We start from the raw sequence: 24,643 nt of genomic DNA, 5'->3' as shown, positions 1-24,643 counted from the left end.
TCTATTTTATTTATGCAAAGTATTACCTGATATGTTTGGATAGCATGTAAAACCAAGCTTTTCTTTGTACCTTGGTACATGTGGCAATAATAAACCTAAAGCATGCTTTACTGTCTTCTAAAATGTTTTCAGGAGAGAGTTAGATTTAGTTCTTGGGGGCTAATGGAATCAAGGGATATGGGGGAAAAAACAAAAATGGGGTACTGATTTTCATGATCAGCCGAATGGCCTACTCCTGCACCTATTTTCTATGTTTCTATGTGGTTCCACTGATATCGTGAGGATGGATCATTAACTTCTCAAAGTATATGGTCCAAAGTATAATTACTGTTAAAATGCTTGTCAATTATTTCAAATTCATTGGCTAGTGTTGTATATCTTCTCTAGGAAAAAAAAGAAAACGTAAAGGCATATCTTTGTAAGTTTTCTTAAATATATTAAATTTCAAATGATAAATTGAGGTACAATTTTTACAGCTGTTAATAGCTCATGAAATATACTGCATAAAATATTTATTGTGGTAATCTCTGTTGGTTCATATTTTTACTTTTGTCTATCAAATATGCCAGATCAAATTCAACATTGGCATCAGGTTGAGGGGAGATCTGATAAACGTATATACAATGTTGAGAAGAATAGATAGAATTGGCAGTCAGAACCTTTCCCCAGATTGTTAATGTCAAAGACTACTGGGCATAGTTTTAAGGTAAGAGGGACAAAATATAAAGGAGATGTGCAGGGATTTATTTTTACACATAATAAGCTGTGTGCCCGAAACAAATTGCTAGGGGTGGTGGTTTAAGCAGATACAACAGTGGCATTTAAGAGACTTTTAGATAGCCATATGGATATGCAAGGATTGGAGGGCTATAGATCATTTGCAGACAGAGAAAATTAATTTAATCTGCATCATGGTTGACGTAGATAGAAACATAGAAATTAGGTGCAGGAGTAGGCCATTCGGCTCTTCGAGCCTGCACCGCCATTCAATATGATCATGGCTGATCATCCAACTCAGTATCCCGCACCTGCCTTCTCTCCATACCCTCTGATCCCCTTAGCCACAAGGGCCACATCTAACTCCCTCTTAAATATAGCCAATGAACTGGCCTCGACTACCCTCTGTGGCAGAGAGTTCCAGAGATTCACCACTCTCTGTGTGAAAAAAGTTCTTCTCATCTCAGTTTTAAAGGATTTCCCCCTTATCCTTAAGCTGTGACCCCTTGTCCTGGACTTCCCCAACATCGGGAGCAATCTTCCTGCATCTAGCCTGTCCAACCCCTTAAGAATTTTGTAAGTTTCTATAAGATCCCCTCTCAATCTCCTAAATTCTAGAGAGTATAAACCAAGTCTATCCAGTCTAAATATAGTAAGTGAAGTGCTGTTTCTGTGCAGTACTGTTTTATGTGCTATGTAATTGTCTCCACAGAGCACCCTTTTGTACTGTATTTTACTGTGTTACATAGTTGGGTTTAGGTTTATTATTGTCACATGTATCGAGGTACAGTGAAATGCTTTGTTTTGCATGCTATTCCAAAAAGACCAGATATACCCACACATAGATACAATCAGTGCAAACTCAAGTACAATAGATAGAGCAAAGAGAAAGATGCAACAAGTATTTATGGTCTCTAATGTGCTTCAAGTTCCAGTTCAAATGTATTTGTCACATGCACCATAAGGTGCAGTGAAATGTAATTTACAATGCAATGTTACAATTAAAAAAGGACACAATACACAACATAATTCAACACCGACATTCACTGCAGCATTCTTCACTGTGGTGGAAGGCAAAGAAGTTCAGACAGTCCTTCTCCTCCTTCCTTGTTCACCTGTGGTCAAGGCCCTGATCCTCCGTAGTCACTGTTACAGACGGCCCAGTGTTCAAGCCCTCTGGCCGGGATTGTCGGAATGCTGACGTTGGGACAGGTCGAGAACACCCCATGGACCGGACCTCCCAAATTGGACACCTCCTTACAGGAGAGCGCAGTTTCCAGATGTAGGCCGCAGGCCGGTGGTCGGAGCTCTTCTCTGGCGACCCCAGGCGAGGGATCATCCGCTCCACAATAGACAATAGGTGCAGGTGTAGGCCATTCGGCCCTTCTAGCCAGCACCGCCATTCAATGTGATCATGGCTGATCATCCCCTAACAATACCTTCTCCCCATATCCCCTGACTCCGCTATCTTTAAGAGCCCTATCTAGCTCTCTCTTGAAAGTATCCAGCGAACTGGCCTCCGCCACCCTCTGAGGCAGAGAATTCCACAGACCCACAACTCTCTGTGTGGAAAAAGTGTTTCCTCATAGAAACATAGAAAATAGGTGCAGGAGTAGGCCATTCGGCCCTTCGAGCCTGCACCGCCATTCAATATGATCATGGCTGATCATCCAACTCGGTATCCTGTACCTGCTTTCTCTCCATACCCCCTGATTCCCTTTAGCCACAAGGGCCACATCTAACTCCCTCAGTTCTAAAAGGCTTACCCCTTATTCTTAAACTGTGGCCTCTGGTTCTGGACTCCCCCAACATCGGGAACATGTTTCCAGTCTCTAGCATGTCCAAACCATTAATAAGCTTATATGTTTCAATAAGATTGCCTCTCATCCTTCTAAACTCCAGAATATACAAGCCCAGCTGCTCCATTCTCTCAGCATTTGACAGTCCCGCCATCCCGTGAATTAACCTTGTAAACCTACGCTGCACTCCCTCAATAGCAAGAATGTCCTTCCTCAAATTAGGGGACCATAACTGCACACAATACTCCAGGTGTGGTCTCACTAGGGCCCTATACAACTGCAGAAGGACCTCTTTGCTCCTATACTCAACTCCTCTTATTATAAAGGCCAACATGCCATTTGCTTTCTTCACTGCCTGCTGTACCCGCATGCTTACTTTCATTGACTGATGAACAGGGACCCCCAGATCCTGTTGTACTTCCCCTTTTTCCAACTTGACATCATTTAGATAATAATCTGCCTTCCTGTTTTTGCTACCAAAGTGGATAACCTTGTGGCGTCAGCCTATACACGGGCCACTTATGCTCAAACCCTCGTCAGGAGTTACGAAGGCAGGCACGTGACGTTATGGGATAGAGGGAGTGTCCTGGTACTTAAGGTCATCTCGCCTCGAGACCTTAAAGGAGTCCACCGGTAGCTGAGCCCGAGTGAACAACCTCGCTCAGCTACAGCAACACTTATTATAGTTAGTGCACCAACCTAACGTGTCACCACTGAATAAACGATTCTTTGAACCGGCCTGACGTCTAACCTTTATTCACCACGTTTGGTGTCGCTACATTGGTGACCGCCGACTGCCCAAATTGAAATTTGTACTCTCCTGAAGCACGCAGCCTCGGGAGACCTGATGTCTGCAGCCGGCTGCCCAGCCCTGCAAAACTACGCTGCCGCCAACCCGGCTCTGCAGTGAGGTATACCACTACATCTGGGATGCCGCCTCTTCCCCACCAGCTGCTGCTCATCGGAGCTGAGTAGCCGCGGCTGCCGCCGCCGCACTGCGGCTCCCGACAACGGGGCAGGCCGCCTTGTGTGATGGCCGCCGAGCTCCTCTGCATGACCTGCCCGGAGCCGACCACCGGAGTGGAGAGGTTTTACCAGCCGCCACTGCCCCACCAGCTGCTACGAGAATACCTGCCACTCTCCCGCTCCCGACAACGGACCTGGCCTCGCACCGCAAACACGGCTCCAGGCCCTGCACTGCACCGGGCCTCACTGCTCCAGGCCCTGCCCCGGCCTCACCTCATCTGCACCGCATTGTGCCTCACCACGGCTTCAGACCCAGCACTGCACCTGGCCCCGCCGGCTGCTGCCCAGGACCTAGCCACCCGATAGGGCGAGCTTACCTGGGACAACTGGCGAAGACGCCCTTCTGCTCCTCACTGGTCTTGAATGGCTGGACAAGTCCGCTTCTGCCGGCCGGCAAGATGGCCGCCGCACCATCATGAAACAAGCGGCCCCGCCTACAAAAATGGCCGCCGTGGCCGGCCGGAAGAGAAGCTCGAACCGCCATCCACAGCGCCACCTTCCGGCCGGATGCATCCCTGCAGCCTCACCGCCGTCCACAGCGCCACCTTCCAGCTGGACACCGTCACTGCAGCGTCACCGCCGCCCACAGCGCCACCTTCCAGCCGGATGCAGTCCCTGCAGCCTGACCACCGGCAACAGTGCCATCGTCAGGTCGGAGGCTGTCACTGCAACACTGCACAGCTTTCCTATCCTGCACTATGAACACTGGACAATTTGAACTTTGTACACTGATTGCACTGTAATTTGTGTTGTTACTGTTCATTTTGTGTTCACTGCATCTCCACGCCCAGTTCAGAAATTGATTTGTTTATTTTATTTTGTTTTTTTTCCCTCATTGTTGCTGATGTCTCCCAGCCGTTGCTGGGGGCCGTATTTCACTGGAGACTTTCCCTTAGCTGGTCGAGGAGATACGACTGTGACTCTTCCTTCCGGCAGCTTCTGCATCAGTCTCCACGCACCCCTCGGTACCTCGGGATTGCCCACTGCCAATGAAATACTATAAGGACCATTGTTTGATTAAATAATGTGCATCAAATCAATTTTTAATTTTATGGTACTCTGATTGTTTTTAAATATGTACATTAGGGATTGAAGCATGATTATTTGAATTCTATAAATTAATTCAATATTTGGGGAGATCTAGGTGTCCCTAATTGCCTTGGAGAAGATGGTGGTGAGCTGCTACCTTGAGGTGCATGAGTCCTTCTGGTGAAGGTATTTCACCAAGGCACCAGTGGATGGCACTAGGTAGAGCTGCTACCTTAAAGCGCCCATGACCCGAGTGTGTTTCTGACTACGGGTGCTGTCTGTACGGAGTTTTGTATGTTCTCCCTGTGACTGCATGAGCTTTCTTCAGTGCTCCGGTTTCCTCCTACATTCCAAAGATGTGCAGGTCTATAGGTGATTGGCTTCTGTAAATTGTCACTATTGTGTAGGATAGAACTAATGTACAGGTGATCAATAGACAACGTGGACTTGGTGGGCACAAGGGCCTGTTTCCACGTGATATCTCTAAACTAAACTAAACTAGTCCATCCACTTTTATTGCTTCATTCACTGTGCATAGATGTAATTGTATAACTTGTATAAAAGCCACTTCTGCGGGGACTAGAGAGTCAAGTATATAGGGCAGGTCTGGAGATGGGCCAGATCAGGTAAGGAAGGCATGGTTTCTCCTTCTGAGGGATATTTATAAATCCCTCGTTTTTTTTTTGACAATCCCCTTAATTTTTTGATGGTTCCCATTATTCCATTTTTTTTCCAAATCTCAAACAATTAATCTGAATTTAAAATCAACATTTACTATGGTGGGATTTAAAATGTGTCTCTTGATTGTAAATCCCAGTTGTTAGCCATTCCTCTTTCCATTGCCATACTGACCTTTCTGGCCACGGTCGCCTCCATTGCATGTTGAGGTCCAATGCAAACTGGAGGAACACCACCTTGTATTCCGCTTGGGTCGCTTACAACCCAAAGGTGTGAACATTGAATTCTCCAATTTTAGATAAATAACCCACAAACAGTCCCCTTCCCCCTCCCCTTTCTCCCCAAGACTTCATTTTTTCCGCAGCCCCCTCCCTTGAACCCTGGCTGACGTTGTGCCTGTTTCAACCCCCCCCTTCCCCCCCGTTATCGACTCGCACACACCTCCTCATCTCTGACCTTTGTCCAAAATCCAGCCGTGCCCTGCCTTGCGACCCGAAATGTCACCTATCCAGGTTCTCCAGAGATGCCGTCGGACGTGCTGAGTTACTCCAGCACTTTGTGCCTTTCTCTTGATTGTTACTCCAGGCATCTGCATTACAAGAATAGTAATTTAGTGGTTGTGCTAACATCTTAACCAAAGGTATTTTCTGAATTAAGGCATTTTTTACTTTATCTATTCATAAATTTTAAACAAACAATAATAATAACTTACCACTTTTATAATTGCAGCACTGAGGAGGGGAAAGCTATAGTTTTTGAGAGTTGGCAGTTTTGAAGGGAATGATCCCCAGAAGGAAATGTATTGTTGGGGCTACCCTTCCTAGATAATATAGGGAAAGCAAATTATACTTAAACCATTTGGACATGTTTAGAGTAATCATAAATAAAAAAGATTATTTGATAGTATTTTTTAAATGTGCTTATCCCTAAAATTTTGTTAATTTATAAGCACCTACAAAATCACTGATATGATGGAATTATATATTGGTGCTTAGGAAAACAGAAGGCAATAATTGATTGGCTATTCCTTAGCCTCGCAACTTGTGAGGCTCATTGAATGAAGAAGTTAAATTAAAATCAGAACCATGCTTCCAAGCGCTGTTAATGCAGTGCTGATGCTTCACAATTTCCTTTTTGTTATGCTCATAGATAAAGGTTTGACCTTGTGTAAAATGTTTGCTTTTCCATTTGACCCTGAAGGAAAACAGCAGGATTTATCGGTGTACACACACCAAACATCTGCTTCCCCTCTCAGTTTTAGTTTCATCCGGTATGTATGGAGAACCCTGGACTTATTTTTCTAAATTAACTACTGCAAAATATCAAATTTGTTCTCCTTCCTCACATTTAACCTGCTAATTTCACTTCTAAAGATTGAACCACAACCCTATTTTGCAAACTAAAACACCAAAAAACAATGTATTTATCATTTCAGAGTAATATATCACGGAAACAAGCCCCTTCAACTTGTCCATGCCAACCAAGATGCCCATCTAAAATAATCCTATTTGGCCACATTCAACCCAGATCCTTCTAAACTTTTCATATTCATGCACCTGTTCAAATGTCTTTTAAATGTTATAACGGTACTTGCCTTAACCATTTCCTCTGGCAGCTTGTTCCATTAATCCACCACACTCTGTGTGGAAAAAGTTCCCCCTTGGGCTCCTTTTAAATCTTCCCCCTTAAAGGATGCCTGCTAGATTTTAATCCCCTTTCCCTGGAGCGCTTTAACCTTATCATTCACTTGATTTTCTATCACCTTCTCAGTCCCCTATGCTCAAAGTAATAACATTTGTTTAAGCTTCCTTCAAAGTTTGTGTATTATATTAAAAGTAGTTCAAATGGGACTGCTTTGTTATTTACTGTTCTTTCGTGCTTTTTAAAACGGTTTGGTTCTGATGTTAAAATATATATACTAGCAATATTTTGAGATTTAAAAAATCATGTCTGCAATTTATCCCATCAGATAAAGCATAAAAAGAAGTTTAATTTGACACTTGGTTCACTTTCATATCTTCAGTATTAAAAAAGTTATGGCCATTTTCATACTCGGAAATGAGCATCTTGTTCCCAATTGCTGGTCCATTGACTTAACTCAAAAGCTGTGATCAGGGACAGTCAAAAACCCATAACTTTCTTTAAAAATTATGAGGACTGAATGAAATTTTCAGTTATTGTAGATTGAAACATTTTGAAACAAATATGAAACAATCTTACTTGGATGACCTGAAATTAAAGTATATAATTAGTTAGTTACCTAATCGTAGCTAATCACAAAATTCAATTACTAGATCTAATCAATTTCTTAAGAAAAGTTAACATTTTTAAATAGCCTAAGTGTCCAAATAACATTCACACAAGAATTCACAATATAACATGATTTTTAAATCTCATTGTCATGAGTGTGGTGTTTTGTGTGGTTTTATGGTGGATTCATGGTGGTTTCACCTTGCTTGAAATGGTATGAATCTGCATTAGTATGTGGCGGCCTTGCACCCTGCATCAAATGTGGTGTTGTTGCACCCTGCATCAAATGGTATGAAACTGCATTTGAGTTTGGTGGCCTTGCACCCTCCTTGAATGGCATGAAACTGCACTTGAATTTGGTGGCCTTGCACCCTGCTTGAAGTGGTATGAAACTGCACTTGATTTTGGTGGCCTTGAACGCTGCTTGAAATGGTAGGAAAATGGATTTGAATTTGGTGGCCTTGCACTCTGCTTGAAATGGTACTTCAAGGAATAGCCGTGAGTCAACTGCCAGCCCACCAGCCATGATTGAGCTGCCAGCACATCAGGCTTGAGGGACAGAGCTGCCACCCCAATAATCCATTTGGCCCACAATGTCCATACTAACCCTTTGGAGACCAGTAGTCCCTGCAGCCAACAACACCCATACCAGCGCTCCAGAAAGCCCCCCTCCCCGTCTGGCCACTAATATTGGAATTGCCCCACCCTAGTGCCTGCCATAAACTAGGACCTGCCATTGTGAAAAGGACCCGTTTACTCCTACTCTTTGCTTCCTGTTTGCCAGCCAGGTGTATATAATTCTTATGCGGGACCTTGCGTCGGGAGACCAGCCCTCCCGTGTGAACATGGGACCCAACGGGTCCCACTTAGTCTGGTAGTGTGTATATACACGTACACACACAGGCACACGTGTGTCTGTGTGTGTCTGTATGTATTTATAGCCATATGGATATGCCATATGAATATAGCCATATGGATAGGCCAATCAGCCTTTCAAGCCAGCTTTACCATTTAATAACTCATGACTAATCTCCAAGGTCCAGAAATCTGATAACAATCAAAACCACGATCAATAATGACTGGAGTAGAGAATTCCAAAGATTCAGCACCCTGCTCAAGATTTTTCTCTTTGTCTCAGGTCTAAATAATCTATCCTTATTTTGAGATTCTGATTACTAGTCTTGGACACTGAGCTTGGGGAAATACCCTTAGAAACTCCCTGTTGTGCTCTTTACCATGGCAAATTCACCCATGAAGTTGACACCCTTCTTCCCTTTGCTCTTCCAGAAGTAGCCACAGCCTAATTCTTTAAGAAGGCCACCTGCTGCCCATTGTGCATTAATGCCAATGTCAAGCACCTGAGTTCTTGGACTATGAGAGTAGTTAGGTTTCTCCCTGTTGAGGCTGTGTTTGAGGGTCTTGATATTCCAGGTTTAAATCTTCATACTGAAGAGTGGAAATTTACTTTTGTGTCATTTATATTTGCCATGAGACAGTGGTTGCAAACCAGCTATAACATGGAGTTTGCAGTGAGAGATCTGATCTAGTGGCAAGGAGATCAAGATGACTGGTTTGACCAGGCTGTGCTGCTTGGAGATTAATACCTATCTGCGAGTGGTGAAGCGCATTGTGCCAGCCAATATGCAATCTAATATCAGACAATTCCATTCGTCCTCGGATGATCCCTTTCACTCGCAATCCTTCCCGTCCATCTATTGTTTCGTTCGTCTTGCGGTTTCTCAGTCCATTTTCCACCTTTTACAGTCCTTTTATAGGGGTGGCACTGTAGCGCATGGGTAGAATTGCTGCCTTACAATGCCAGAGACCCAGGCTCAATCCTGACTACGGGTGCTGTCTGTACGGAGTTTGTACGTTCTCCCTGTGACCCCATGGGTTTTCTCCAGGTGCTCAGGTTTCCTCCCATACTCCAAAGATGTACGGGATTGTAGGTTAATTGGCTTTGATATAAAAACATTGTCCATAATGTATAAAATAGTGTTAGTGTGCAAGGTGATTGCTTGGTGGGCTCAAGGGCCACTGTATCTCAAAAAGTCTAAAGGCCATCATTTACTTATCCGTCCTTCCTTCCCTGCACTGGGTATAACCCACCCTCCCTCTTTCTTCTTTCTGACCCTCTGCTCTCATTACCCCACACCTTTTCTCACATCTCAAATGTCAAATCCCCTCTCCTTGCCTTGACCTCTGGAGAAATGGCCCGTACACTGTCACTGAGCAACACTTCTTCAGCAATAAGCTTGAGTGGACAATGGCAGTGGACCCAGTGTCATGCAGAGCTTCCTCCACTCTTTGTGTAAGAAAGAACTGCAGATGTTGGTAAAATTGAGAGGGTCTTGACCTGAAATGTCGCCCATTCTTTCTCTCTATAGATGCTGCCTGAAGAAGGGTCTTGAACTGAAACGTCGCCCATTCCTTCTCTCCATAGATGCTGCCTCACCTGCTGTTACTCCAGCATGTTGTGTCTTCCTCCACTATTTAATGTCCACCAATATAGGACAAACATTAATAATCCCAAACACTGCCGCACTTTTTCATTGAAAAAAAACATGGATTAATGCGTCAAGGCACCAAGACAATCTATTTGTACGCTGTACAAAAGGAGAAATTTGTTGCTTCAATAATAGTCTATTGAATTAATAATGTTTTGGGAAATGATCTGGTTTTTTTCAATCAAGATATATTGTTTTTTTTAATCAATATTCCTGTCCATCTGGGATTCAATATTGAACACAAGACATTGCAATTTGGAGAAAGTGATAATTGAGAGAGACAATGATGATAAAGTTTGATTACTTCAGTTAACCAATGGTTCAGGTGACTATTTAGCACAAATATGCTTGCTGGTCTAATGATAATATAGATTATTTGAATGTACCAATTTTGATTAATCATCCACAATTACTTTACTGCAGAGCTGATTAAATTTCTGAGTTTGCAAATGATCAATTCATTCTAAGTTAAGATGTAATTATTTTTAAAAGTTTTCATATTTAATGATTATTACAAAACTTTACTTTGGCACACCAATGTTAATGTAGGTCTACATTCAATTGAAAAAGATTTGTAAAAAGATTTAAATTAGTAAAAAGATTTAAATTAGTGGTAGCTATGGCTAAAAGGTAAATCCTCATGGGTATTGAAATTAAGATCTTTGGCACAAATGGACTGGTTTATCAATCATTAGTTATTGGAATGTTGAAAACAGTCATGATTGGATCTTAACTGGTGCAAAATGTTGATTATAGCACAGAGATTTAAATTTATTTAAGCAACTTTATTGAGATCAGTCAACAACTTTTTACCTTGCTAGTTTTGTGGCTGCAGGAAATAGCTGAAAAGAATTGTGCACTCGAACTGGAACATAAGGAGTTTAGTGATTTGTGCTTCCAAGTTTATGTGGTACGAGATCCCCATATATATTAGAGCAGCACCTTTTTGTAGATTATTCAACACAATTGCTATCTCTAAACATTTTATGCTAATTGAGCTGAACTGATAAATTGGTATTGTCCTGTACTAGTGTCCTGTGTACTGAGATATAGTGAAAAACTTTGTTTGCTTGCAATCTAGTCAAATCATACGTATACTCAAGTAATACACAGATACAACAGGCAGTGCAAAAATAAACAAAGTGCAGAATATAATGTACCAAGATTATAGTGTTACTGTTACAGAGAAAATGCAGATGCAAAAAAAAAATGCACAGTTCACAATGAGGTAGGTCGAAAGATCAGGACTGCAGCCTTAGTTTATGACGGACCATTCAGTTGTCTGATGACAGCAGGGAGGAAGCTGTTCCTGAATCGAGTGGCGTCTGCTTTCAAACATTCTGCCCAATGGGAGATGAGGGAATGACCAGGGTTAAAAAAAATCTGAAAATTGTCTTTGCATGAAGTGTGGATGGAGTCAATAGAAGGGATGTTGGTCGGTGTGCAGGACTGGGTTACATCCACAACTCTATAATTTTCTAGTGGTCTAGCGTAGAGCTGTTGCCAAACCAAGCTGTGATGCATCTTGATATGATGCTTTCTGCAGTGAATCTCTAGATGATTGTAATAGTTGCTGGAGACATGGCCAACTTCCTTTGGTCATTGAGAAAGTAGAGTCTATGGTGTTCTTTCTTGACTGTAGCTTCATTGTGGTTGGTCCAGAACAAATTGTTGGTGATATTTACACCTAGGAATTTGGATCTCATGACCATCTACACTTCAGCACTATTGATACTGACTGGGGCATGTACCACCTCTCTTCCAGAAGTCAATAAGTAGCTCCTTTGTCTTTCTGACATTGAAGCAGAGGATGATGTCTCGACACCATGTTATAAACACCTCTATCTCCTTCCACTGCTCTATCTTGTCATTGTTTGATGCCCAGCCCCCTGCAGTGGTGTCCTATGCAAACTTGTTAATGAAGTTAGGGCAGAATTTTGCCGCACAATCCTGAGTCTATAGGGACTATACTGAAGGGCTGAGAACGCATGTTGGGAATGGGTGTTGAGAATTATCATGAAGGATGGATGTTTTGTCACTTATGCTTACTGATTGTGTTGTATGAGTCAGGATGTTGAGGATCCAGTAGCAACAGGGAGTGCTGATATCTAGGTCAAGAGTTTAGAGATGAGTTTGGTTGGGATTATAGGATTGAAGTCTTATAGTCAATACATGCAGGTGTTCTTCTTATCCAGATGTTGATAGGGCCAGGGAGATGGACCTATTGCAATGGTAGGCACACCATGGTAGATTAAGGCTGTCTGGTAGGCTGGAGTTAATGTGCATCATGACCAGCTTATCGAAGCACGTCATGTTGGTGTATGTCAGAACCACTGGACTGCAGTCATAAACACTATTGAGTTATTGTTTAGCACCGGGATGATATTGGCCTTCTTAAAGAAAGATCGGAACCTCTGACTGGAAGTAGGGCGATATGTGTAGCTGGTCCACTCAGGCCCTGAGGACATGGCCAAGAACTTCTGGGCCAGTTGCCTTAAAGTAGGTATGTTACAATACTTACCTTCAGCAGCGCTGCAGTTCTGCCACTGGCCGTGGGCGCGATTTTGGCACGTTTGGGGGGGGGGGGCCAGGGTTAAAACGCAATTTTCTCTTACCTTGTCCTGGATTATATTTGATCGGAGTCCAAGCTTTGCAGAAGAATCGTTCCGACGGCCGTCCTGTGTCTTCTTTTGGAGTCATTTTAAAACCAGCTTCTAAAGCTGTAAACGCCGACAACGGGGATGGATTTCATGTAAGTGACAGGTAAAAGAAAATCGTCTATTTTTATGTATAAAAGTGTTTCTTAAGATGCCTTTAGTTCACATTTTATGTTGCGAAACGGCGATTTAGTCCCCATACGAACCGGCATGCCGATATGGGGGTATAAATCACCACAACGTTCCAAATGGTCCCGTTCCAGTAAAACCCACTCGCAAGTTGATTTAAATGGCCATTGATTTACAGGTATTCAACATTAAATTCCTTCCATTTGGTCTATAAATCCATGACAATGAGATTTAAAAAACATGTTTTATTGTGAATTCTTGTGTGAATGTTATTTGGACACTTAGGCTATTTAAAAATGTTCATCTATTCTTAAGAAATTGATAGATGTTTAGATCTAGTAATTGAATTTTGTAATTAGTTACAATTAGGTAACTAACTAATTATATGCTTTAATTTCAGGTCATCTAAGTAAGATTGTTTCATATTTGTTTCAGAATGCTTCAATCTATAATAACTGAACATTTCTTTCAGTTCTCTTAATTTTTAATAAAGTTATAGGCTTTTGACTGTCCTCGATCACAGCTTTTGTGTTCAGTCAATGGAAAAGCAATAGGGAACAAGATGCTTATTTCCGAGTATGAAAATGGCCTTACCTTACTGAAGATATGAAAGTGAATTAGGTGTCAAATTAAACTTCTTTTTATGCTTTATCGGATGGGATAAATTACAGACTTGATTTTTAAAATCTCAAAATTTTGTAACATTGCTACTTAAAGGTTCACTCTCAGGAAGGTCCATCTGTCATCTGCGACAGTGACCGTGGATACGAGGCACCGAAGGCTGTTGGGGTGGATGGTATAATTCCATTGACTCTGTTAAAAGTGAGCATAGAATGTGTTGAGCTTCTCAGGGAGTTACATGTTGTTGACAGAGATACTGCCTCACTTCACTGCAGCTTTTTGTCACAAGCAAGCCTTGCTGCCTTGATGGGTGTCACTGTGGTTGTTCTGGGATTCTGGCTTTGTCCAGAATTCTATCTTGGACGTCTGCCAGGAATGTGCAGAGAAGAGGAACTTGAAACCAAAGCAGTCACCAAATTGATAAATAGACTATTATCCATCTAGTAATCATGCATTATTTTGTTAAAAACCTAGGCATGCTTCATCGGGCTTGACATTTAATAAGAGATCTACAGGGGGTATCTCAAGCATCGAAAACATAGGATCAGATTTGAAGTCAAAGAATGAACTAAGATTATCCTTTGGATTTGTACCTTTGCAGACTAATGGCGGAACACATGACCACAACGCAGCAGCAAAGGTGAAGATGTTTTTCAATAAACTAAATGAATACTTGCTTAAGGTAATAAAAATAATAATTTCTGGATTTGTTTAAAGTGCTCTTTTAATAGGCTCTAATCGCCAAACATGTATTGTGGACAGTTCACAACAGGGACACGATTGGTATGGATAGTTGGAGGACAACCAGATGCAACATAGCAAAATGACTGCAAGCATTGTATCCGTGATATATTTTGTAATTCTGATTGTCCTATTTTCGTTTGATGAAGAGTTTACATTACAGATACTATAGTGGTGTTTAAGATGCTTTTAGATAGGCACATAGAAGTGCAGGGAAAATAGACAATAGACAATAAGTGCAGGAGTAGGCAGCACCGCCATCTTTAAGAACCCTATCTAGCTCTCTCTTGAAAGTATCCGGAGAACCGGCCTCCACCGCCCTCTGAGGCAGAGAATTCCACACTCACAACTCTCTGTGTGAAAAAGTATTTCCTTGTCTCCGTTCTAAATGGCTTACCACTTATTCTTAAACAGTGGCCCCTGGTTCTGGACATCCCCAACATCAGGAACATGTTTCCTGCCTCTAGCGTGTCCAAAGTTTTGATAATCTTATATGTTTCAATAAGATTCCCTCTCATCCTTCTAAATGCCAGAGTATACAAGCCCAGCCGCTCCATTCTCTCAGCATATGACAGTCCCGCCAACCCGGGAACTAACCTTGTAAACCTACGCTTGTAAAGGACCTCTTTGCTCCTGTACTCAACTCCTCTTGTTATGAAGGCCAACAGGCCATTACCTTTCGTCACTGCCTGCTGTACGTGCATGCCTACTTCCTTAGACTGATGAACAAGGACTCCCCAGATCCCGTTGTACTTCCCCTTTTCCCAACTTGACACCTTTACATAATAATCTGCCTTCCTGTTTTTGTTACCAAAGTGGATAACCTCACATTTATCCACATTAAACTGCATCTGCCATGCATCTGCCCACTCACCCAATCTGTCCAAGTCACCCTGCATTCTCATAGCATCCTCCTCACAGTTCACACTGCCACCCAGCTTACTGTCATCTGCAAATTTGCTAATGTTACTTTGAATCCCTTCATCTAAATCATTGATGTATATTGTAAATAGGTGAGGTCCCAGCACCAAGCCTTGCGGTACCCCACTGGTTACTGTCTGCCATAAGAGGGGTATGGATAATGTACAGGCAGATGAGATCAGTTTAACTTTGCATTATGTTTGACACAAACATTCCTGTGCTGTACTGTTCTATGCATTTCTGGGAATTGCTGATTCGTAAAAATAAACACATATTTAATGTTAATTAATTGGTACCGTTGATACTCTCCCCATAAAACACAATTCTTATTGGATCTCACCTATGGAAATGATAAAGTGATTTTTCCGTACAATTTTCAAGTCGTTGATTTGGGCATAAAACTTGTTAATGCAGAATAATAGCAACGCCTTTATAATTTCCTGATGTGCCGTTTTTCTGCATCAAATTGTGCCACCTACTGGAAATATCATTTTAGAAGAAAAGCAGAACGTCAAATTTTACTGCAGACAATAAACATTTCTGAGTGTGTTCTATTTATATTTACCCCCCCCCCCCCCCCCCCCCCCCCCCCCCAGCCCCCCCCTCCCACCCCCCCCCCCCCCCCCCCATGCACTCAAAGCTCCCAATAGAGTTATTGCACTAAACCAAGATTACTTACTTTGCAAATAACTAGTTTATGATAGAGCGGCTTAACCAAATCTTGTTTCTACAGTTACAGTTATTTTTCCATTGCTGACATGCTCACACACACATTGCAATAAAGTAAGAGGAATGGTTCCAGAATTTTCTGTTTTTATTATGTAAAAATATGTTTACCACTTTCTGAAATTACTTTAGCAAAGAGCAATTAACTAAAGGACTCCATTGGTGAATAAAGTGAGTGAGTGAGCCACTTAGTTTAGTACATAACCAAAACTCTGATTTGTTATCTTCAGTTTAGCAGTCACATGATTTTTCACACACTCATGTGCAATAAAGTAAGAGGAATGGTTCCAGAATTTTCTGTTTTTATTATGTAAAAATATGTTTACCACTTTCTGAAATTACTTTAGCAAAGAGCAATTAACTAAAGGACTCCATTGGTGAATAAAGTGAGTGAGTGAGCTGCCAGCACACCAGGCTTGAGTGACTGAGCTGTCAGCCCAAGAATCCATTCGGCTCGCAATGTCCATACTAGCCCTCTGGAAACCATTCCCTTCAGCCCACAACAGCACTCCGAAAAGCCCCCCCCCCCCCCTCCCCACTGGCCACCAATATTGGAATTGGTGGAGAGGTGGAATATTGCGTTGGGGTACCAGGCCTCCTGTGTGAGCATGGGACCCGATGGGTCCCACTTAGTTTAGTACATAACTAAAACTCTGATCTTGTTATCTTCCAGTTTAGCGGTCTTTCTATTTGCGGAAAAAATGTTCGCAATAGCGCTATGATTTTTCACCAGTTCACTCACTGTTCTCCTGTACTGCGAATGCACCAAGTTTTGTTCAGGTCGGTTGAATGTCGTAAAAGTTGGCGAGGTTTAAAAATACTTAAACCGTACATGCGCAGATCGATCTCTTCTGCCAATCAGCACTGCGTGGATTAGTCTCTTTTCCTGTCGGTCCCTGCACGCGCACCCCCCCGCCCACACGCACCCCCCGCCCACACGCACCCCCCCGCCCACACGCGCCCCCCGCCCCCCCACACGCGCCCCCCGCCCACACGCGCCCCCCGCCCCCCCGCCACGCCCCCCCCGCCCACACGCACCCCCCCCGCCCACCCCCGCCCACACACACCCCCCCCCCGCCCACACCCCGCACACCACCCCCCACGCACCACCCCAGCGCACACACACACCCCCCCCGCAGACATACACCCTCGCCCACACACACAACCCCCACCCACACACACACACCCCCCCCCACACACACACACACACCCCCACCCACACACACACACCCTCCCGCCCCCACAACCCCCCAATCCCACAACACCCCCGTTCAACATCAGTGAATATGCGCTGTGATTAGCGATTTGCAGGGTCAGTCCGGTTATGGAATGGAGGTGGTTGGTAGCAGTGCCAGGGAACATCAGTGACTTCATGTTGTAACCTCTTAATTATGAACCAATAAAAGCAATGTCATTACCAAACTGATCATTACCAAACTATCAGTTTAATTACTTACTGCATGAATGAGTCCTGTGAGTATTATTACTTGATAATGAGTTTTTATATGAAGAGGTTTAAATAACTCCATGTCACAAGAAAGCTATTATTACATCATTCTTTAAACAATTTAATTAGTTCAATCTTTATGGCTAACTTACAAATTATCATAGCAACCTATTACAGAAAAAATATTAATACTGGCTTACAAAGTGATGCCTGGTTTAACTTTAGATATGTTGGTTATCGAAACAATGGAGGGATGCCACATGCTACCAACCATCCAAATTATTTTTAGAAGCAGAGGAATTTTCCTGGTTCTTCCGTTTTTTCTGTATCAATTTTAACTTTGGTTTGGTTCTATTATGGATGATTTTCTAATATAGCAATGGTGCCTCCCGTCCACTATAGCGCTGATAACTTTACGAGATACTTAATCTTTATTCACATTTCACTCATTACACTTCTTGAAGCTATTCCAAAGGGACACTAATTTAAGAAGAGAAAAGCTTCAACCAAGTAGTGTAGGAAAGAATTGCAAATCTTTAAATCGAAGGTAGACACAAAATGCTGGAATAACTCAGCGGGACAGGCAGCATCTCTGGAGAGAAGGAATGTTGCCTCTAATGCCAATTCAAGCCACATTACTTGGAAACACTACCTGGAAGTTGTCTAAGCATAATTAATCTTGTCTGTTGAAATATAAAAGATATAGTGCACAGTTATCTTTTAGTTATTCCGACTGGAATCCGAACAAAGAGAAGCCCCAATGAGAAAAATAAATCAGTCCTAAAACTGGACCTTTTAAGTACATATGATGAGGAGAAATGAGCTGCACCTGCGCGCTACATGTGAGTAGTGCAACATGGCATTGGGGGAATGGGGGAAGTGGTGGAATCTTGTGCTGGGGGAGCAGACCCACTTGGTCTAGTAGTAACTAAATGTTGCAACAAACAAAATATTCTATTACACCTTTTATATGTTGATTTATCATTATGATTCCTCAGTTACTTCTATCCTATAATCCATGTACACAGATGCTTCATAAATGCTGATTACTAAAAACTAAATGCACCATGAATACTGACAAAGAGATTTCTGCAATCAATGGGGATTTTTAAATTATTGCTTATTAGATGGGAAAGCTGCAATTAATTTCCAAACATAATAGAACTACAATAATTTTGGGAACAAAACATTGGTCAAACCCCAAAACAATAACATTCTTGTGCAAAATCGATTTGGGCTAATCTTCAATTGCAACCTGCGCATAAAAATACATGATGCTAAAAGTTATGTTGCATATGATGTTACCACTCAGGAAGGAATCAACTGTTGAGAATATAATGAATGATGAGTTCATTGGTTCTTAAGGATTAATGTTAGGAGTATGGATAAACTAGGGACTCCTTGGATTACTGAGAACTACCTGTAATGTGATGTTTGTTTTAAATTTACAAAAAACAAAAAACCTTAAAAACAAATGTGAAATCTTTAGCCTTTTGGACTGATTTATGAAACATAGACTGGAAAAGGTTAGCACAGGTGATAGTTATTATAAGTAAGGGAACTGTGACAAATAAAGACACAAAGTGCTGGAGGAACTCAATGGGGCAGGCAGCATCTTTGGAGTACATGAATAGGCAGTGTTTTGGGTCAAGATCCTCATCAGATTGATTGTGATGTGGGGGCAGGGGGGTGAGTGATAGGTGGATACAGGTGAGGAAGGTTTGCTTGATAGATGGGTGGACGAAGGCCAGAGGTGAGACGTTGCCGGCAGTGGCCTGAAAAACCGGCAAATGGAATGGCGACTGTCAGAGTGGAACACAGACACACACACACACACACACACACACACACAGACACAGACACACACACACACACACACACACACACACACACACACACACACACACACACAGCTTCCTTCACCACCCCGTTATGCAGGCGGGGGACAGGGCAAGCGGGGGGAGCGCTGAGTGAAATTCACATGGTGCAAAGCCACTGTGATACAGTCACACACCATGCTGAACAGGAAGGTTGGTGCTGTAAGCTAAAATGCACAGTGTACAGTAAGTCCTTTAAAAGGGGGGGGGGGGAAAGAGGGGCGAGAAGGAGTGGGGACAACTTTTAAGAAGTCAGAGAAACACGGCTGTGAAGCTCGGCGGACATTAACATTACCGGTCGGTTATCCTTGGTTCTGAAAACTACTACTTACCTTTTTTTTTCCCCCCCAATGAGCCAATTAAATTCACTGGTCAGCACCGGCTACAACCTACGAGAACCTTCGACCTCCTGGCAACCCACTAGGACCTCCTGGCGACCCACCTATGGCACGAGAATTCTCGCTACTCTCCATGGGGGCTTCATTCTAGTCGCCACTAATTTTTCAACATGTTGAAAAATTTGCGGCGACCATAATGAGGCCGCGACTAGTTCCCAGAATGCGGGAACTCCTCGCGACGATGAAGGCAACTCCCTGGCAACCACCCGCGAACATGTGGCGACCATGTGGCGACCATGTGGTGACTGCTTAGTCTCCTGCAGTTGCCTCAAAAGTCGCCTAAATGGGACAGGTCCATTAGCCTACTGAATCTCTTATAGCTCAACCCCTTATCCAGGCTAGAGAAGAAAAGAAGACAAAAGGTGGAGAGATAAAGAGAGAAAAGGCATGAAATGTGAATCTTACTTCAGCTCTGAGTGTATTTTTTTGTAAACCAGCATCTATATTTCCCTGTGTCTGAATTATGACAACATTTTATCTGCATGCAGCCAAGATGGAGTGACAGGAGCAGATCGGCTAATCAGCAATAAATCTATTTGCAGTTTAACTATACACTAAATGTGCATTAATAAGAAGTGCCTCTGAACATTTTATCTTCCCTAAAGGAGAGCCTGGAGAAGGAATTTGCCTTTTCCACGGGTGACTTCCACATTGTTTCCTGATGAAGAAATTTGAGTACTATAAACTGAGAGCAGAGTCTGGGAGTATTTAAGTGGGATTTTCATAAATCAAGTCATCCATAACCTTGTTATGGATCCCCTGTAATTTGGAAAAAATATATAAACAAAACCTTGGAAAGCCTTTGTATAATTATGCTATTTAAAAGAAAATGAATCAGCAGCCACACATAGAATGATTTTAGATTGCCTCAAATAATTGTTGTTGACATTTTGAGTAGACCAGCTGTGCATCATTTTCTAATTGCCACAACTTCACATCACAAAACCAAGTTTTCAGTAAGACTAGAAAACACAAAAGGATAAGAGGAAGTTACATTGAGTGAGGAGAAGCAGCAGTGTTGTTGAAAACATTATCAAATATGGATATTTCAAACGTATTACACTAGTATTTATTTTGGCCTTAATTATTTATCAAGGACCGGAGATCATTTGCTTGTACAATTAATTCTTGGGAAGAATATTACACTCGTAGTTTAGACTGTACAACACAAAACATTTTCCAACCATATTCATACTCTGGGTATAAATGTTCTGGACCATATCCTCTTAGCTACTAAACAGCACCCCTCAGTTTGTGCACAAGCACTAATATTAAAAGTAAAGGATGAAATGGGGTTTGCTGTAGGGGAAAGTTTCTGCTCATGGATCTAACCCTAGTTGGACTGAATCCAATCAGAATTAAGGTCAAGCCTTTATTATGTCGTCGTCCTACTAGGTGTGACTATTACTTGTATCTTCTCCAATTCCATGAGCTTCAAACCAAATCCATTGAAATTTGGATTGAAAGTTATCTGGAACCTTAATATTGGGTATGATTTAAAATAATGTGTGTACCTTCCTTATTTATTCCTGAAACACTAGGTCAGTTAGAAACAAAACTATTATGAAAACCTATATATCAATCTTGAATGAAAAAAAGAAATGAAAGGAGGCTTCCTGAGTAGAACACACTGTTATTTGGTAAATCTCCAATGGAACTAGGATATTACATTTATTATTTGCTTTGGGTATGCTAACATGGTGTGCAATTGACAGCCAATGGTTTAGTCCATATTTCAAAGGCGAATATGAATAGTACCTTGTTAAAACAATCTGAGTACTAACGTAAGATTATTATTTCTTTGATATTTTAAATGTGTTCCTGCTTGAAAGCATCTAGCAGTAAGGAGTGCATTGAAAATTAAGCAGGTAAGTCTCTTACTGATGCAATAGCAGAGAGATAGTGTCATCATATCATCTTGTGGTAGTTCAGTAACATCTTCCAAAATTACTCCTGTGAAAATTTCCTTGTGATTTGCAAGTTTCCTTCTGTTTACCAACATCTTTGTTGATTAAGTAAAGGGAAAACTAATCTTTAAGTGCACTTCTAATTGAATTGTGATATTATTTAGGAATCGATTGTATTCACCACAAGAGCCCTTACTAAACTTAAAATGCATTGACGTACTGAAGATGCACTACATTGTGCTGTGGTTGAAATATTCTCATGCAAAACAAGCAAGCAACTTCTGCTTTTGGCTTTTCTGTTATTTCAAAATAGTCATTTCCCAGCAATCTGACAACCACAGATGATTGTGTTGTAAACATTTTTATTATCTTCTGTTGCCTTAAGCATAATAATGGAGTATAAACCCCAGATTTGACTGCAATAGCCATAATATCCCCAAGTGTTTAATTTCCTGAAATCAGCATCAGTCTGCACGTGTTTGTCCGGTTCTGAAAATAAAAGTCCAGCTTATAGGAAAGTTTACAATAATTACATTTTACTGATACCTTTTTCTTCCACTACATTTAGTGGATACTGTACATTGCATTCCCATGCAGTCTTAGAGCAAGAGTATTAGTCCACACAACACTAAGTGCAGATCCGTTGGGTCTGCTTCCCCAACGCCATATTCCACCACTCACCCGTTCCCCCAATGCAACACGTTCCACCAACGCAATATTCCACCACTCTCGCAGAGCCCCCAACTGCGCAGGTGCAGCTCGTTTCCCCTCATCTCCAGCATTCCCTCCCCCTCTTCTTACCCTCTCCTCCTCCCCTCCCCAATCCGTCCCTCCCTCTCCTTTCCCCTACCCTCATTCACTCCTTCCCTCCATAACTTCCCTACCCCTCCTATCCCTCTATCGCAACCTTCCGCATTCCTCACCTCCCCCACTAGCCTCCTCTCCTTCTATTCCCCCTCCTCCCCCACTCACCCCTCCTCTCCCTCTATTCCCCCTCCTCCCCCACTCTTCCTGCTCACCTCCCCCACTTCCCCCCTCTCCCTCCCTATCCCCTCCTCTCCCTCAACCCCCCCCACTCTCCCTCCCCCCCCCCATCCCTTCCTCTTCTTTCCCCATATCCTCAGTCACTCCCTCCTTCACTCCTCTCCCCTCCCTATCCTCCTCCTCCACCCTCTACCCCCCCCCCCACTTTTCACCTCCCCCATCCATCTATCCCTCCTCACCCTCACTGCCCCCCCCCCCCCTCTATTCCCACCTCCCTACCACCCCCCCTCCCCCCCCCCCCCCACCAGACATGAGACAGGAAAAAAATGAAAAAAGAAGAGATAAATATCTCTGCAGATTTTGAAAGTCAGCAAGGCCCCACCGCTGCTGTGGCTCCAACTGCCCGATGCCACAGCGGCCCCATCGTCGCGAGGCCTTACCGTCGTGGTCTCGATGCCTCTTGGATCGCCGCGTAGAACCCTGGCCGGGGCCTCAAGGGTAGAAGCCCGGGTTGGATGAAGCGGCTGATGGCGCCCGTGGCTAGGCACCATGGAGGTCGTGAAGTGGGCTCAGCCGTACGCCCACTCAGCACCATGGAGGCGCTTACAGACGCAGCTCCAACTCTGTTCCTTCAGATTTATATTCTCCTTGTCAGGCGAGGCGAGCGCCGCCCGTGACTGACAGCGGACCCAGCCAATCAGTGAGGCGATGGTGCAGGAAGGGGTGTCGCCGTCCCTGCGACTGACAGGAAAGGAGACCATTCAGCATGACGGGGACTGACAGGAGAGAAGACCAACCTGCGTATGCACGTTTTTAAAGACTTTTAAACCTTAATAACTTTTTTTAAATATACCATTGATCAGAACAAAACTTGGTGTCCTTGTAGCACAGGAGAATGGTGAGTAAGGTGGTGAAAAATCATAGCATTATCGTGTACCATTTATGCGCAATTCGAAAAAAATGCAAAACTGGAAGGGCACAAGATCACAGTTTTAGAGATGGATAGATGGATAGTATTTTCCTGAACCTGGTTGATTCCTTTGCCTTTAATACTTTATCCAGGACTGCCATCTTCAAGGAGGCAGCCCTGAGCAACAGAAGTGACCATTATAGGCCTCCTTCTGAGTTTGTGTCTCCATTTAACATTTTCAGAGTTCTCTTTAGGCTAATAGGGATTATAGTAGTAGTGATAAATCTCATTGCCAAAATGTTGTCCTCTCTTTTTAAGCACATCTATGTCCAGAACCCTATATTTTCTTACTCTGGTATTTCTACACAGTGCTTAAACAATGGCAAATATTCTGTGGTGGAGAGATACCTAATATCCACATGGGTTTCTTGCAAATATGAATATGTGTGGGTCCCCTGGAAGACTTTTGTGAACTGGGAAGTATTTTGCACTTCCATGATAGTGACCTCTGAGGCAACAACTGACAATAGTTCAGGCTGTGATGCGAAGCTGTGCGAGGAGGACTCTGTTGATCTCCAAGGCAGTGAGGAAGGTCCTTCTATTGTTATGGTGGATGTATCTCCTTTTTAGAGAGGAATCATGATCACACCATCTTCAAGGTCTGCCAACGTCCTTTTCTTCACAAAGGTGGGGGGTAAAGTTGTGAGTAAAGTTTCTTTCTTCCAAGTTTTAAGACATTACAGCAGTCTCACTTATAGACACCATGATTCTCTTGTTACATCATCACAGTTCACAATCATAGAACAGGGAACATGGAGCAGTACAGCTCCAGCACTTTGTGCAATTTTTCTTCATAATGGTTCTTGTTGTTGTCAGCACCAACTTGGTGAATAATTAACAAATTCAAAAGTTTGAAGTGAGACTATTCAGCCATCATAAAATAAACCCTTTGTACAAGTAGTAAAACCAGGCAGAGACTTGATAAGGTTTATCAGCCAACTGTTACTGTGGCATTTTTAGACTTGCTGAGCTGACAAATATTTTTTTCTTCTGGAGCTTGATATTTAAAAACTTGATTGCCCTTGCTGCAACCATGTCTTCCCAAACCATGCACACTCTTTTTATTTTCCATCTGTTCTCAATCAGACAATTGGATGTGGCCCGTGTGGCTAAAGGGATCAGGGGGTATGGCGAGAAGGCAGGTACATGATACTGAGTTGGATGATCAGCCATGATCATACTGAATGGCGGTGCAGGCTCGAAGGGCCGAATGGCCCACTCCTGCACCTATTTTCTATGTTTCTATGTTTCTATGGACT

General features: G+C 42.8%; 1 protein-coding gene across 2 annotated transcripts in view; it reads left to right on the top strand.

Annotated features, from left to right (window-relative positions):
* Positions 1–24,643, top strand: part of tmem37 (transmembrane protein 37) — a 30,974-nt gene that overhangs the window by 1,775 nt on the left and 4,556 nt on the right. Inside the window, exon 2 of one of the 2 annotated variants that reach the window (XM_055638575.1) lies at positions 14,015–14,053. In XM_055638575.1, coding sequence (XP_055494550.1) covers positions 14,015–14,053 — 39 coding nt within the window. Of the gene's footprint in view, positions 1–14,014; positions 14,096–24,643 lie in introns of both variants that reach the window. The other variant, XM_055638574.1, reaches the window with a different exon arrangement.

The sequence above is a fragment of the Leucoraja erinacea genome, chromosome 7, assembly GCF_028641065.1.
Source record: "Leucoraja erinacea ecotype New England chromosome 7, Leri_hhj_1, whole genome shotgun sequence".
NCBI classification, from domain to species: domain Eukaryota; kingdom Metazoa; phylum Chordata; class Chondrichthyes; order Rajiformes; family Rajidae; genus Leucoraja; species Leucoraja erinaceus.
Note: the sequence above shows the minus strand (reverse complement) of the source record. Positions and strands in the feature narration are given on the sequence as shown.